This window comes from Osmia bicornis, chromosome 8 (assembly GCF_907164935.1).
Source record: "Osmia bicornis bicornis chromosome 8, iOsmBic2.1, whole genome shotgun sequence".
NCBI lineage: Eukaryota > Metazoa > Arthropoda > Insecta > Hymenoptera > Megachilidae > Osmia > Osmia bicornis.
Window position 1 is genome coordinate 2002934 of NC_060223.1, and position 17906 is coordinate 2020839.

General features: G+C 37.9%; 2 protein-coding genes and 1 long non-coding RNA gene across 4 annotated transcripts; 2 read left to right on the top strand and 1 right to left on the bottom strand.

Moving 5' to 3' along the window:
- Positions 1 to 6606: 6606 nt before the first annotated feature.
- LOC123988047 lies at positions 6607 to 7467 on the bottom strand. Of its 2 annotated transcripts, XR_006829616.1 has the most exons (4): positions 7208 to 7467; positions 7036 to 7111; positions 6714 to 6934; positions 6607 to 6646 (listed from the first exon to the last, which is right to left on the bottom strand). It is a non-coding gene; the product is annotated as an uncharacterized LOC123988047 (long non-coding RNA). The 2 variants fall into 2 exon arrangements; XR_006829615.1 differs by having other exon boundaries at positions 6623 to 6934.
- Positions 7468 to 7764: 297 nt separating this feature from the next.
- LOC114881793 (conserved oligomeric Golgi complex subunit 8) lies at positions 7765 to 10748 on the top strand. Its single transcript, XM_029198659.2, has 10 exons — positions 7765 to 8137; positions 8278 to 8349; positions 8415 to 8539; positions 8616 to 8891; positions 8959 to 9172; positions 9244 to 9404; positions 9476 to 9751; positions 9834 to 10022; positions 10101 to 10256; positions 10336 to 10748. Exons 1-10 carry the CDS (start codon positions 8083 to 8085, stop codon positions 10681 to 10683), a joined length of 1872 nt encoding a protein of 623 aa, XP_029054492.1. The 5' UTR covers positions 7765 to 8082; the 3' UTR covers positions 10684 to 10748.
- A 1863-nt stretch (positions 10749 to 12611) lies between these two features.
- On the top strand, positions 12612 to 13418 carry LOC114881791. The gene has a single exon (XM_029198658.1). It carries the CDS (start codon positions 12612 to 12614, stop codon positions 13416 to 13418), a length of 807 nt encoding a protein of 268 aa, XP_029054491.1.
- The last annotated feature ends 4488 nt before the right edge of the window (positions 13419 to 17906 follow it).

Sequence of the window (17906 nt, forward strand, 5' to 3'; positions counted from 1 at the left end):
TAAATGTTTTTTAATTAATAAAAGTATACAGGATACGTCATGCCATTGGGACGGGTTATATCTTGAATTTGGTAAGAGATAGGAAAAAGCTGTTTATGTAAAAGTTCAATGGTATGATAATGTATATTTTTCTGTGATTTCATTTTCTTCGTGAATGCAACGATGCACTCAAAAAATGCAAATCCATTTTTTATATAAGTAGAATTGCATTTTTTTTACTTGTGTCAACTCCTTGAAACATTCTGCATAAAAAATTAATATGGTACTATTAGAACTAATAAATGGAGGGACCTCGCGTCTGTACAGTGAAAGTTGAATATGTGCAACAATTCATATATTCAGCAGAGGTGTCGAATCTCGGATTATATGCGATAGCCAGCCAAGCGTGAACGTAGAAAGGGACAGACAGTGGAGGAGAGAGCGAGAGGTCCAATGATCAAAGGAAAGAGCCGAAACATATCGGTGTGACTAATACTAATTCAATTATAAAACTTTTTTATTTTTGACTTTTTTTAACCGAAATTTTTACTAGCGCATTGGTGAAATTTCTCTGATTAAAATGATACCAAACACGATATAGTTTGAATGAGGCGAGGTTTGTTATGGGGCGCTGTGAAAAATCCAGGCGGACGGCAGTCAAATCTTAGAGAAAAGGGACAATCTCAACATGCAGAATGAGAGAAGGACAGCATGACTGTAGTGCGTCTCACTCAGCGTTCGGGCGATGTTGCCTTTTTCACTTGCCTTCGCAGCACAGTTCGAGTGACGTAATCAAGCTTACGCTTGATTCTGGCTACGATTCCAGATCGGCAGCCTTTCTACTTAGACGCCACCTTATAACTACTAGCTGAACTAAATTTGTCACGTAACTTGCTCTGTAGTATCCAGATAATGGCGGAACTCGTCTTTGGGAATGCTTTTACGGGAATACACTTTTCGTCCTTATATGAGAAGATTTTGATCTAAATAAGGGTTCATTCGAAAGAGGAAGGTTCAATGCAGGGCGGTCTGGTCACCGTTTGAGTGACAGAACTGTTTTAGTGACCTAAAAAATACTTGGAATCTGCGGATGTATTTTGTCGATTCTTCCTCTACTTTGGACACTCATATTATTAAATATCGACACAATCTCGTTGAACCATGACCAGACCGCCCTGCATTGGACCTTCCTCTTTCGAATGAGCCCTCACCCAGCCCCAAATCTTCTCATATAAGGACGAAAAGTGTATTCCCGTAAACCCCTTTTTAGGCCCATTTTTGCCGGTAATGTCACCTCGCTGCATTACCCGTGTCTACCCCCTTAAGGGCACAGACTCCTTCGAGGCCTCCTCCGAATCGATGTAAGCGCCATTGGAAAGAATCGGGCAATCGTGAAAACACATAATTGAGAAATTCGACATTTGACGGTGTGACATCTAACGTCATTATGCAGAATAAGAAACGAAAGTGAGGTGGCATAGTTGCCAAATCACATCATTTGAGAGTTCTATCGCGGTGTTGCCGCATCTGTGACCATCTAGCAAAATGAATTTGCTCGAGCCGAGCGAGATTTTGATTCCTGGCGGACATAGAAAAGGATAGCGCGAGAGAAAGAGAAGGAGTATCATGAATGAAACAACGTAGGGCCGATCGGCGGAAATATAGTCACACGCTACGACAGATTCGATGAGACTCTGTAATACACATAACGTACGCGACTATAAAACTTATAGGAATAAAAACTATATGGCATTAATAATTTCAGGAAAGGAATGAAAAATAAAGACATGTAAATTGATCTATAATATACAATATTTATTGATTGAAATATAATCAATAAATATAAACAATGCCTCTTCTTTCTCCGCGACGTCTACATCGTCGATTACCATGACAGCCACTCCAGCCACGTGTTATTGACATTTTTTTCATCTGAAATATAATAATGAATTTTAATATAATTGTACCTGCATATACAGGGCGTCCCAGTCTAAGTGTGACAGAATTATATTAAAATTCATTATTTATTTCTTTATTTCTTATTCTCTTCTTGAAATTATTATGTCAGGTAGTTTTCATTCCTATAAGTCTTATGGTCGCGTACTTACGTTATGTGTATTATTTCATTCATTCCACCCCTACCAGCACCACGAATCCGTCGTTCTTTGATGTTTCCGAACATAGAAAAGGATAGCGCAAGAAGGATAAACAAAGAGAGAAAGACTCGCAAGCACAACTCCAATATTATGCTACTAAATGTTGATCGATTTATATTGTGTTTAGCTTCATTTTAATGAGAAAAATCTTCTCCACATGATAGTGAAATTTTTATTAACAAAAAGTACCAAATAAAAAACTTTATTCTGTGCATTAGTATGGTCACATTGACACGGGACATTTAAATGAAGGCAATAAATCCCGGTTTCAGTCCCTCTTTCGTCTTTAGCTACTGACTCTTTCTAATCAGTGTTTACTGACTAGGCAATCAAATTTGAAAAATGATTCTCCTATTCCATAACAGTTGCGGAGTGGACCGGCAATAGTTATGTACATTTATCGAGTTTTCACTGTATATGGTGCAAGTTTTATAATTCATTTTTCTGGCATACCATTTCAAGTATTCTATCTGTCATTTAATTAATAAAAAAACATGATTATAAATATGAATAAAAAAGTTTGATGGTTGCACACATTAGTACATGTATTGTTTCATTCTCGGACCTCTTTCTCTTTCGAGCGCCCTATTCTTTTCTATGTCTGGCAGGAATCAAAATCGGCTCGAGCCTGTTGCAATTGTAACAGATGTGGCAACAGCGTGACAGAAGTCTTAATACGTTGCGGCAACTATGCCATACTTGTGGCTATATTCGCGTAGCCGTTTGTGGTGTCAAATTAGAATTTACATTTATCGACTGATTTGTGTTTTTATCGACCCCGATGATAACGTGGTCAAATATACCATCAATGCCTCTGACGGAAAATCAGTGAACTATTCTTCCATCTATTTGACGTCTGATGCGTGCAAATCGTAAATTTCGTTTTACGTCTTCCAGAAGTGATAAATTGTGAAAAATTGAATTTCAGTGACATTGTGCTAGTTCAAGGAAGGGTGGTCTGGTGTGCTATGGGTGAAAAAACCATTAAATCGTCCAATATTTGGTAAAATGCAGCCGAACGCAACATTCGGCAGCCATGTTGTCTGCTTACAACAGCGTCTGTCTCAATCTTACAGTGTCTAAAATACCATTTTTCTCAACGTATGGTGTTTATTAGCGTTGAAACGGACCAGACCACCCTGTGGTGAAGTCTACTCGTGGGTGCTGTACCCGCGAAAATTTCATTTCTGCAATTATCGAGACGAAAAACGAAATCTACGAAATCGAGTGTCTCTCTCACGCATGGCGTATACGTGCATGCTTTTCGTTGATTGTGTGAGTGCACGCATACAGGTCATGGCACAAGGAGTCTGTGCCCTTAAGGGGGTAGATACCAAACACGATCTAAATCTAAAGAACGTAAATCTAAAGAACATAATGATATAAATATATATACTTGAAGCATGTTATTGTTCCAAGATTTATGTTTCTATAGTACCTAAGTTCTTATATTGTTACACACATATGACTTTATAATACTTACAAGTCTCCATTCTTAAGAAATCTAAAAAAATGTACTCCTTCCCCTCCTCGATTGAATCTTGCTGTACAATTTTTGTAAGAGCATGAAACTCCACTTCGTTTTGGAGCACTCATGTTGATATTTAAAAAATGCTGCAAACAAAAAACAGAAAACAGAAACCAGAAAATAGAAAATAGAAAGCACAAAGCAGAAAACACACAGCAGAAAGTAGAAAACGGAACAAAATCGTAGAACAAGAAACGATATCTGATAAATATACAAACCTCACGGTTGTACGTTTCCAACAGAAATGACCAAGCCACAGTGCACTTCGTATCTACCTGGTACCTGCCAGGTAAGTACGGAAATTCCCGGTTCATGACGGTCTGAAATGCCATAAACTCTTGCTTTTTGGAGCATTCTGACAAAGAAGTTTCCACAATATAGGTTATGTACGCGAATCCACAGTCCAAACTTGTCGCGCGCTCACGACTGTTCACGGTCAAAACCGAAGATTGCCGAATGGCCCTTTAAATGGGTAGGATCACTTTGTCTCACTCTACAAGTAGTTTCTCTCTCAGAGTGTCGCCTCTTATTATACTTACTCTTTGCACTGACGATGAGTTGCATTGAACTTGTCGCAGTGAAGTTGGCGACGCATTCACTCATCGACGCGGCGTGAATGCGTAGTGAATTTGTAGCCAACTTCACTGCGACAAGTTCAATGCAACTCATCGTACGGATGCGAAAAGCCGAACATACCCGAGTCTGCGATTACGAAAATAGTCGAAGTCAGATGAGTTCCCCCCTTACCGCGATTATCAGTTACCCCTCGTAGAAAGGCTCCGTCTATATTTTATATGTCTATGGTCTACCCCCTTAAATACGGGAGTTTGGAGGGCCTGGCCATGGCCACGTTGTTCAGCATGACTAGTACTGTGCGTTGCAGCTAAGTTGCCGTCCAATCAAATTCGTTGATCTGCCTCCAGTCACACGTATTATCACAGCCGACTCTAGTACTAGCCATGCTGAACAACGTGGCAACACCGCTCACGTGACAATCGGGAGTCCTATTTTCAAAAACAGAGTCCTGTGCTCGGAATTGTAATTACCGTCTTTTTTAATTAAAAGCTGTAGTAATATACGCTATTTTGTATTAGTTATGTATAAACAATACATAAACGTTGCAACTATGGCAAGTAGAAGTGATGTGGTAGTATAAAATTGTTATAAATGTGATATAAATTTTGTGTACTCTCGAAGTAGTTTGGTGTTGTGAAGCATGATATTTGAAATATTTACAGTGGTTTCAAGAAAATTTAGGTATGAAGCAAAATGAAACCATCTTTGGATCAAATTGAAACATTTAAGAATTGATAAACGTGTATATAAGTGAATAAAAACCTTGAAACAAGCGAAATTATTGGAACGAAACCAAAGAGGTTATGTGAAGTCCAGAGAGTAGCCGTGAGTCCGACGACGTTGATTGGCTGGGAGTCTGGGAGTCCGGGAGGCAGATAGAGTAGGGTTAGATGTTGATATATTCAGACCGGACTCCCGCGGTGTTGCCATTTTTACTTCAGCACGGCTAGTACTAGAGTCGGCTGTGGTATTATGTTTATTGGCTGAGGCCCTTACATCCACAAATCTATCGCGTGACGAACGTCGCCAAGGACAGACATTGAAACAGAATGAGATGAAACGATAGCGAGCAGCGAGTTGAATGCATTGGCGTAGAGGTAGATTTGGGGTTTACATTATTAAGAAAATAGGAGAGTTTTTACACTTTCCGTAATGTAACTTCCATAAATTTTGCATAATAACAACTGTTGTCAAGAACGAGTATTATAAAAAAATCCATTAATATCCCGAAAAAATCGCATGTTTATATAGTTAAATGTATCTTCCCCGAATATGGAAATGTTACGCCTATGCAATGTGACCGCTGACTTCTCAAGTTACGGGCTCCTGGAAGGGATTAGGTGGAGCGAACGCACAGTCCCCTTGCCTCTCTGTCGGTTCAGTTTGTTGGTGCTCGGGTGCTCGACAACTTAGCTGCAACGCACAGTACTTACTAGAGTCGGCTGTGCGGGTGTGCTCTACAAGTCAATATGGCGTCGAAATGACTTGAATGAGCTAAAAACGCTCAGTTTTACACATGCATCACTTCTGAACTGGTGGATTCCGCGCCTTAAAACTTGGATTTTTACATTCCACTCGTTAAATACTTCAAGAAGATAACAAAAAGGCAGTAATTTTTGGGCCCCTGAAGAAAAATTCAGCTTCAAGCTTTAATGTTTACACCCGATTTTAATTAGTTTTCAAGATATAACGTTTACAAATTTACCGATTTTCAGCGGAGACATCTCGGTTCGAGTAGCAAATGCAGGCCCTCCAAACTCCCGTATTTAATGCTGTAACTAAAATTAGTGTTACGCCTCACTACCAGGATCGCTGGTGTCGCTACAAACACATATAAATGATATCGGTGAGGTACACACACAAGCACCAGGCCCTCCAAACTCTCGTATTTAATGCTGTAACTAAAATTAGTGTTACGCCTCACTACCAGGATCGCTGGTGTCGCTACAAACACATATAAATGATATCGGTGAGGTACACACACAAGCACATGGTCCCTACATACGTGTGCATGGTCTTACTTATTCCAAACTTTGAAAAATAAAAATAAAGGAAAGGAAAATATTACAACAATATATGTATAGTAATGGAAATATATTAAATTTTTCCTAAAATATAATAAATATATATATATCAATAATAATATACAATAACATGCAATCGAAAATCACGTTCTCCACTCCTCTGGTGCAGTCAGGTTTAACTATAACAACAAAATTATATAATATTATACATACACTTCATGTAAAAAGTATTATTATATATGCTTAGTGTATTAATACCATGTTAATGGTTTTATACATATATTGTATATGTAAACTGAACACTTACAATTTTCCTCTTTTTCTTCTTTTCATTTGCATGCAGGTGTCTTGTTGCTCTATTTTAATAGAGGTAGTCTCTGACACTGTAATAAATATTTTCATTAACAATTATTTACATATGCTATAAAAAGTATACATAAGAGTAATTACCAAGTAAGTTCAGTGTTGGAACTGCTGATGTTGTTAATCTTTTCCTCATGAAGTATTTTTCTTTAAAGTATCTACTACAGATCACTCAGAATTTCTTTGGGTTGTCACATACTTCCACCCACTGTGCCATCCTCTTCTTATCCTTTCTCTCTAAGGGGAAGGAGAACATCCTGCTGTTTTCGTTAATACACCCTCTGATGATGCATAGTTTCTTCCTCTTTCTTTAAAGATACATTTTAATAATTAAAATTAAATATATTACTAAAATAGCAATGTAAACAGTTATGTTTTCAGTAACAATTTTAAAACATTCTGTACTTACTTAATTTCTAGCTTCTCCTCCTGTTACTGCATCTCATCAGCAGAAGTTATTGACAAACCTAAACACCTAGAAAAAACTTTAAAAAATATCTTTTTCAATAATCATAATAGTCATAATAATAATAGCAATAGTAATAATAATAGTAATAATTATAATAACGGAATTCACGAACCTGGAAATTCAATCACCTACGCTGCCACCATCACACCATGTGCAACCATGTGCGCCATATTTCTTTTGTCTCTTTAAATTTTGAAACAATTGAAAAACGCGGCGACAAATTTCGCGGGAACATGACGTCACGATATCTTTAGTTGTGTGTTAAAATCAGTGATACAAGCTATGCATGTAGAGAAGTGACATCAGCGCCTCCTGGTAGTGAGGCGTAAACCTAAAATTTGCATCAAAATCACAAGAGTGGAGCTTGGAGGGCCTGAGCAAATGGTAAAGGCGTCAAGTGGTCTACTGCTCTGACCACTTGTGTATAATTGTTTACGCGGGATGATTTGAATTAACATTTACTTTGCTTTCGGTACTTTTCAATTGTATACTCAATTTCATAATATTTAATAATTGAAAATTATATGATTTTGTTTCTAAATTATTTTTAATATTAATATTGTTAAAATTGGGATTTTGAGAATTCCTTCTTCTCCTACATCGCCCTTTTTCCTAGGGAAGCCTACTTTATTCGATACTGTACATACATACATACATTATATATAGTATATTAGTATTAGTGTTTCCAAATTCTCTCACGGAACAGAGTATTGCAAAGTATACTTGGTCGTTTCGTATGAATACAGATGTAATATTTTCAGAATACTTGATACATAAAATTATGATTTTATTTTGTACAAAAATCAATATTGTTAGGAATAATAATACGCATAAACAACCAACAATTGTACTATAATATATATGATACTCTATAGTAAATCAAGGTATTGTGGCAATTTTTGTACACGTATGTAAGTATGATATAAAATACGTGGAAACGATTTAAATATTACGAAAAACTATATAAATGTTTAATTTAATTAAAAAATGGACATTGAAACTGAGAATGTTATAAATCTCGTTTTTCCTGACGGTATACCAGGTAAGATGTTCAAATACTGTTATGATCAATATGAAATTCCAATGTGTCAGTATTACTAAATATAATAAATCGTTTATTTCATCTAAGTTTTAAAATGATGTTTGATTACAATTATACATGTATATATTTATTTTCAATAGAATCATGGAAAGAAAGTCCAGATTTTTACCAATACTTATCAAAGCTTGGTGGTTATGACGTTGATCAACTCAGTAAGTCAGTTTATTATCCTTCAAGATTTTGTTTCATTCAATAAATTAATATTTGCATTTTCTAGGTAAAGAACCTGACCATTTGGAGGATGAAAAAACTTCAGTGTTACAAACTACACAAGAACTTGCATTTTCAAATTATAAAACCTTTATTCAAACTGCAGAAAGTTCCAGGGAAATATTTAAACAAGTAGTAACAAAATACATATCAATGATTTTAATAATCTCATTAGTCTATTTAATAATATAAAAATATATGTTTCAAGTTTAATGAGACTGAAAATCGACTTAATGGACTTGTACAAAAAATACCCAAATTCGTGGAGAGGTGCCAATCATTTTGTGATACTTCAAAAGATATAAATACACATAGAAGAATAAATAGTTTAACATTAACAAGAAATGCAGAGTTGCTTGAAGTTCTTGAAATGCCTCAGTTAATGGAATCCTGTTTAAGAAGTAATCAGTACAATGAAGCATTGGAATTGTCTCAATATGCACGTCAATTAGGAACTAAGCATGGCGATATCCCAATCATATCGGTAGGATTTGCTATAAAACAAAATGTGCAGCATACAATGTACTTCACTTTGTTTATTAACAATATAGTCCATAGTGGCAGAAATTGAAAGCAGTTGGTCAGGCATGGTAGGACAAGTTGTTGGATCATTGAGAGAAGATTTACCACTTCCAAGATGTTTACAACTTGTAGGATTACTAAGATCAATGGATGCCTTTACAGAATCAGAATTAAGGATCAAATTTCTACAAGCACGTGATAGTTGGCTTCAAAATCTTTTAACTGCTATACCTAAAGATGATCGTAAGTTAATTTTACATTACACTAATCTATTGTATGTACAAGTTATTAATAGTTAATGGGATTTTTTTTAGCTAATCTTCATATTACAAAAACAATAGAACTATCCAGGATACATTTGTTTAATACAATAACACAGTATAGAGCTATGTTTAATGATGATGAACTTATAATACCAGGAAGAGATCCAACTGTAAATGAATGTGCTATATTTTATCATTGGCTTGAAGAAAAGGTACGTTGAATATGTAAACTTTCTAACATAATATACTTTTAAAAGAATAAAATATATTTATTCTTTTTTAGATATCTCAGTTTTTAATAACTTTAGAACAAGATTTACCTGGTGTGACATCTATAGATTCTATTTTGGGCCAATGTACATATTTTGGTTTATCATTTGGTAGAGTAGGTGCTGATTTTACTGGGCGAATGTCTGATATATTTGTACGTGTTATTGGAGAAAAATTCGAGTGTAATGTTCATAAAACAACCAAAAAATTTGAAAAAGATATGGAATCATTTACGTTAATTAATAAATCACAAAAGACTAATGTTAAAATGACTACTGCAATTAAATCAGTAAGTAAATGATTATATTGTACATTTTTGTTTTGTACGCGTATTTAAAAAAATTTATTTGAATAAAAATTGTTTTTTTCAGGAGAATCCACCAGAACAGTTGGTAGAATTCTATCCATTAGCTGAATATTGTAATGGTCTTATATTAGCTTTTAATGAAATACGACTTTGTCCACCAGTGGCACTTTCTGTTTTTTGTACAAATATTTTACAGGAATCTTTACACACTGTGACAAAATCAATATTACTTTTTTATAAACAAGAACAGCAAGTAAGGTCCTTTTATGTATCTTTTTTAATTTCTTTGATTAAATGGTTACATACTTAATATGACATATGTACTTCATAGGCTTTTACAGCTTCGGAAAGAGAGAATATGCTTAGATTTACAGAAAGTTTAAGTGACCAACTAATTCCTTACGTACAGTATTGCATTCATGCTATTTTTCCACCAAGTCAAATTGCAGTTCACTTAGGCATTTCAGAGAATTTATTACAAAAAGAGGTATACAAAACGTTTGATATACAGTACATTATATATAAAAATAGTTATAATATATAGATATTACGTACATTTCTTACAGGGAATAACATATTTAAATAGAAAGAGTATATTAGAACCATTAGCTCCTTTATTACCAATTCCAAAAAATCTAAAAGATTCTTCGTCGGTCACTTCATCAGTTACCGTTTCTACTGTACAATCACTGATGTTACCAGAAACTTCGAATGAAGTGTCGTCGGCATCTGAAAATACAGAAACAAACACAACTGCAATACAGTTAGAAAAAATGAAAATATCTGGATCACATTCGTCTGCAGGGCAAAACACTGAATCTCCTGATTCACAACAAGAAAACGTAGCATCAACTGAGGATACAAAGACGGATGCAAGTAGCTCAAGTAATAATACTTTAAATCAAAATAGATAATTATAAATTTTTATTTCCTTATGAGTTGTTACATACAAAAATATTGTAAATAAAGAAAAAAATAATTTTTTAAATTAAGTATATTTATTGAAGTGTATCTTTTCCTTATATGATAACTTTATACCTTCCTTGTAACACCTCTGCCATCTAAAAAGACTGCCCTCCTCTGACCGAAGTAAAGTTGGCGCGGAATATTAATATTTCTTAACAATTTATGTCTTAAAAAATTGCTCCCTCGGAATTTAAAATTGCTCCAGTCGCAAACATTATATTTAATGAGATATTCGCAAATAAACAAGCAGAAATTTGTTATCTGCAAAATAGATAGTAAATGATCTTTTTACAAAGATATTATGGTACCAAAAGATTGTTCTCGATTTGTTTTATAAGATTCAATGGCCAGATATATCAATAACAATTTATTAACAAAGAGCAATTGAAAATAAATGTTGTTGCGTAACTGCCGGTAAATTACGATGTCATAAATGACCCTTGAATATTTCCACCAAATGAAAATAAATGTCAGCAACATCCAGGGTTGGAATAATACCAGATTTGCGCAAAGTGACTGGTAAGTTTTTGAAAAATAAAGAAATAATCACTGGATAGCCTTAATTTATCTAAAAAGATGTATTTATGTTACAGAATACAGAATATAGTCCCCAAAAAATGAACTCCTCTACTAATAAAAATACTTGTGTAAGTAATCGTTGTTAATTATTGAAAAAATGATTTTTTGAGAATATTTACTGACAGTATGTTAAATAAAATATACTTACAATTAGATTATATTTAGATATAATGAAATTTGTTAATAATAAGAGAAAATATGAAATATATTTTTTTATTATTATTATTATTATTATTAATTTGGAATCAAGACATGTTCGCAAAAACGCAATTGTTTTCCCTTCCTCTTGTATTGGTAGAAAATTTTCATTTTCCCAACATTTATGGCGAGGTCTGCCGCCAAAACTTCGTTTCATGGCTTTATTTTAACTAGAGGGTGAGATATGTATAACTGCGGAATTCCCTGATTTTAATAATAAATATCGTAAATAAAGATCTATGGATAACTACGTCTGTTTGGTATCTATAGTACATAACGTTATGTAGAGATGGCGCCACTTGGAGTATAATGCATATAAAACTAAGTAGCGTAATATAGACTCTCGGTCGTGACCTTGATGCGAGAGGACGTCTGTGTATTCCGTTTAAAGTGTACATCCTGAGTTAATTGTGTTGTTTCCGTGTGGCTCGTGTCTGCTCTGCAGATCTGTTTGCTTTCATCCAGCACTCTTCTTTTCGTGGGCTACTAGACTATTTAGGGTGCAATATCCTAGTTTTAGCTTTGGACACGTGCCCTACCACGTTCTTTGTTGGGTTTCTACCCACGCTATTTCCTCTGTGCTAATCGGACGCCTTCCTCCGCTGCCCCACGGGGCCGGAGGCTCCTCCTAACATTATGGACATGGATGTTGATAATCAGGGTGGCTGGTCCTTGGTCAGTCCTAAAAAGAAATCTTTGAATAAAAAGAATACAAGTCATTCAGGAGAAGCTACTAAGAGGTGCGCGTCCCCAAACATCGAAGATAACGGTACCTCGAGGCGGAAACCGTCCACCATGACGGACATTACAGCGCCACCTCGTGCTCCTCTGAGGTACCCTGCGGAGTATAAGGGTTCGGCCACCATAATCCTAACCCTAAAAATGATCGATGCAAAAAAAGCAAGTCACAAAATATGATGTCCATCGCTAAAGTTGTGAGTTCTCTAAAATCCGGCGCTCAGTCCATGCAGCCGCGTGGTTTCAACAGGGCTGAAGTAATGCTTAACAACAGCAAAGAAGCGAATCTGGATTCTCCTGCTCTTCCAAACAGAAGATCGAAAAGAAGGGCCTTCTCAAAGGCATTTGTCTCGACGTTAATATGGAGGAACTTATGGAGCTCTCTCTTTCTCCATGCAAAATCACCTTTGCAAAACGTTTAAACAGAAAGATACGTGATCCTGACTCCAAGGAAATATCCTGGGTCCCGTCTGAAACCGTCCTCCTAACCTTTGAAGGGTCTGTAGTTCCCGAGAAGATTCAGGTGTTCGGACTTCTCAACAAAAATATTGAGCCTTACATCGAACGGGTGAGAACCTGTGTCAATTGTGGAGGCTATGGGCACACCGCTTCTAGATGCAGAGGACCAACCATCTGCTTCAACTGTGGTGAACACAAAAAAGATGAACAGCACTCCTGTAACGCTCTTACTGGTTGTCTTCATTGCAAGGGTGACCACTCTACCTTCCACCCGGATTGCCAAACTATGATCTTCAACCAAGAGGTTAATCGAACCCTTGCCTTCCACGATGTCTCTATATATGAAGCACTTGCGCAAACCAGAGAGGAACTTGGTCTTGTAAAGCAAAGACCTCCAAGACAGTCATCCGCTAACTCATCCAATCCCTCATCATTTCCTTCTCTTCCTCCATCTACATCTAAAAAAGAATACACTTTGAGAACCATCGGTGGCATTCAGAAGGAACGCCCTGCTAGTCAATGGAATAACAATATCCTAAAAACGTATTCAAAGAAAGTGCCATTGTCGGCAGCTCTTCTTCAATCATTTCGATACCATTGGAATCTCCTCAGAAGGAATCTTCTTCTGCTAAACTCGCATCGCATTCCTCCAAACCTTCAACATCCTCTCACACAAACCGGGAAACAACACAACAAAACAGCAGCTTAAAATCCAAATCTCTTCCCACCAGCAAATTTCTCGTCAAGAACATCTCTTCCTCTTCAATCTCCAAAAACAAGTAAACATGGATACTGCACAAACAGCCAATTTCAATGTGCTGTTTTGGAATTGCCGGAACATTGTCAGTAAGAAGCCAGATTTAGAGCTTATTTCGTCCTCATATGATGTTATAATTTGCGTTGAGACTTGGCTCAACCCCACCTTGTCATTTAGTCTTCTTGGTTTCTCTGTAATCAGAAGAGACATATCTTGTCGTAGGGGCGGTGGTATCGCCATCTTCTTAAAGAAGAACCTCCTCTGGTCCCACATCAGCTCCGTTTTCATCGATGATAACTTGACGGAATCACTCACCATCCGTATTAGTCTAAGCGACTTACATCTCACCATTTGTACATGCTACAGACCCCCGTCTTCGGATTTCGATCAGGACAAGTGGTATCAGCTCATGCAACAACTTCAACAGCAGGGACCATTTATTTTGGTCGGTGATTTTAACTGTCACCATGAAGCATGGAACTGCATAAATAATTCACGGGCAGGGGAACATTTTCTTCAAGTTCTTGAAGACACAAACTGTATAATTCACAACACCAACACCTCGACATATCTTGGACACTTCAACCAACAAGGCAGTAATCTTGATCTTATCATTTCTCCCTGCAATTTTGCTCATAAAATACTTACTTCTCAAATTAACGACCCCTGGGGTTCTGATCACTTCCCCTTACACATAACCGTGCAGACTACCCTTTTCATCTTCAAACAACGGCGTAACAGACTCACTACAAAACGAACTGACTGGCGCGCTCACTCTGATCATCTTGAATCTCTCACTCCTGTTCTCCTCTTTAGGGAGTTTCTTGACTTACAACCTCTTGATCAGTACTCTGTCTTCGTTGAGATGATTCAACAATCTGCTGAATCTGCTACCCCTGCTTTAAAAGGACATTCTAACGGTCGTCTCAAAAATCCTGTTCCATGGTGGGATCAGGAGTGCAGCAAGGCGATTCGTCTTAGAAAGGCCTGCCTTTCCAAATGGCGACACACCGGCTCCTTTCAGGATTGGATTGCTTATAGTAAACAGCGGGCTTCCACTAGGAAAACTCTTAGGAAGAAGAAGAAGGAGAGTTTTCAAAAAATGGCCAGCGAACTGAACCGGCAGTCGGATTTAGGCCTCTTCTGGAAACGGATCAAGGTCTTTAAAGACAAGTGGACTAACTCTACTCTCCCCACTCAACAATTCAAAGATTACCATAATTTGATCGACAAACTTTGCCCGTTTTGGGCCTCTCGTTGTGTCACACTCTCTACCCGAAATTCAAACTCTTTTCTCGACACAGGCTTCACCCTCTTTGAATTAAACTCCGCTTTGAATAAGGTTAACTGCAAATCGGCTCCAGATCCAGATCGCATCGACTACCAACTTATTAAACTCCTTCCTCTTAAGTGGAAGCTGTCACTATTGGATATCTTTAATTCTATTTATGAGAACAATTTGTTCCCAGAGCAATGGCATGACAATACCGTCTTCTTCATACCCAAGCCGAATCAAAAAGGTCTTCGCCCTATCACACTCTCTTCCAACCTATGAATTGAAAGATTAATCTCTCAGAGACTCTATTCGTGGCTCGAGTCGATGGGTCTTCTAACGGAACTTCAGTCGGGCTTCCGTAAAGGCAGATCCACTGCTGACAATATTCTTGGGCTCACTATCCTGGCTCGCACCAACCTTTTTAATCGGCACATTGACATTGAGTCAGCCTTCGATCGTGTCTTACCAGATCTACTGATCACAAAATTAGAATCAATAGGAATTTCTGCCAACCCCCTTCACTTTATCGCCAACTTACTCTCGGGCAGAAGATCTCACTTTCAAGTTCGAGATGATAGAGGCTGCCCGCTCGAAATCACACGACACATGAATATTGCTGTTCCGCAGGGCGGCGTCCTCAGTCCCCTGTTGTTCATCCTCTACATTGCAAACATTGACGGCAATCTTCCTCATAACATTCGAGTATTCAAGTATGTTGACGACATAGTTATCTGTGCCTCTGGCGAAGATACGAGCAGTGCCACTGCATCCCTAGAAAATGCCGCCAACATCGTGGGTAAAAACCTCGAACTATTAGGCCTCAGTGTTTCAACACTCAAAACTAAACTTCTGGTATTCAACGGCAAGTGTAACTCTATTGGTACATCCTCCATCATGATAGGTGATTCTGTCATTTACAATTCCTCCTCAGTTAAATTTCTTGGCGTCCATCTGGATCAGAAACTTAACTTCTCCCACCATATCACTGAGTTATGTGCACACACTCGCAAGATCCTTAATGTTATTAAATTTCTTCGTGGCGCCTGGCGGGGTGCTCATCCTGACACCCTACTTTCCATCTACAAGGGTCTCATCCGCTCTAAGATAGAATATTGTCTGCATATCTTCTCTCCTCAGCAGCAGGGGCTCCTTCAAAAACTGGAAAGAATCCAACGAGTAGCCACTAGACTCTCGCTAGGTCTGAGAAACTCCACACCAAACAACGTCACCCTTGCCGAAGCTAAGCTTCCACCTCTAGCTCGAAGAGCTGAATACCTTGGTAAAAAGCACATAACAAAGATATTGGTAAACTCTGATCACTTCCTCAATTGTCTACTTGATGCATACCTGTCCAGTATTGACAATCTCAGTCCTCGGATTCGACGCCTTACCAACCTTCTTACTCGTATCGTTCAACTAACCTGGACCTTAAAACCTCTTCTTGCCAACTCTAAGGAGTGCTTGTTTGGGTCTTTTCATGAACAGTCTGCACTCCCAGATCTCTGTGACACTATTACGGGGTACACCCTAAAGCAGTCAGAAGATATCAATTCTAAATTTCAAGAAATTCTATCTACTAAATATGGCAGTTCCATCTACACAGACGGTTCTAAAACACCAACAGGAATTTCAACTGGAGCTGCTTGGTTCTGCCCCGAGCTTGGACAGGCAGAAACTATGAGCGTTCACTCTCACGCCTCAGTTTTCAGTGCTGAATGCTTACCTATTTCTAGAGCTCTGGACTCGGCAAGGAATCATCCTGATATGGCCTTTACAATCTTTACTGACTCGTTGAGCTGCATCCTTGCCATTCAGAATCCTGTCAACTGTCAGACTCACTTTTACGCAAGAGAAATCTCCAATAAAATCAACAGCTTTGGTGGGGTCTCCTTCCCACATAAACCCAGACTTGTTTGGATTCCCTCCCATAATGGCCTAACCGGTAACAAAGAGGCTGATAAACTAGTTAAAAGGGCCACAGAAGTTGCTCACCACCCCTACTGGAAGATTCCTCCTCAGGACATGTTCATAGTTTACGCAAGTCAAATGTGGGATACAGCAGATGCTGCCTGGAAGAATAAGTCTCAATCAGGTACTCCGAACCCGACTGGCATAAAATACTTCTCGACATTCTTTCAAAGCAAGGGAAAGCCTTGGTTCACTGGAAAAAATTTACCGAGGATATTTACCTCGTGGGTCTATCGAGCTCGCTCGAATCACTATAGTCTGGGTGGGTCTCTTTTCAAGATCAAGCAAGCACGCAGTCCCCTTTGTCCTTGTGGAATCATGGAAGACAACCTCAATCACGTTCTCTGGCAGTGCCCCCTTCTGGATCGTCACCGTCTTGAACTTACCAGTAGTCTTCGTCGACAGGGCTGGCAACCCCCCTGGTGCATAGAAACTTTTCTCTCTGGTCCGCATCTCAAGGAACTAAATATTATCACCCGCGTTTTACAGAAAAACAACATTTCTTTCTAGCTATTTTTGTACACACTAACAAAGTTTGTTCATCTCTTTTCCATTAACTTTTTTACGAACAGATTGTAAAGTTATGTAATACTTATTTTTTGTACCAGATCAATGAGCTCTGACGGAGCTTACGATCTTATTTTCTCAATAAATACAAATAGCGTAATATACTGTAGAATACCATGTATGTACCCTGAGTTGCATTGAACTTGTCGCAGTGAAGTTGGCTACAAATTCACTAACCATTCACGCCGCGTCGGTGAATTGATCTCGCCCATAGACATAAGAAGTATAGACGGAGCCTTTCTACGAGGGGTAAGTGATAATCGCGGTAAGGGGGGAACTCATCTGACTTCGACTATTTTCGTAAACGCAGACTCGGGTATGTTCGGCTTTTCGCATCCGTACGATGAGTTGTATTGAACTTGTAGCAGTGAAGTTGGCTACAAATTCACTACGCATTCACGCCGCGTCGATGAGTGAATGCGTGACCAACTTCACTGCGACAAATCAATGCAACTCATTGTCGGTGTACATACATACATGTGAAAAATGAGCCGAATACTACCGAGTCTTGCCGGAATAAGTCGAAGTCAGACGAGTCCCCTCCTCGCCCCGATTATCACAGCCCCCTTTACCTAAAGTAGCAGTTTATGCTCCATCTATATTTCTTATGTCTATGATCTCGCCCATCG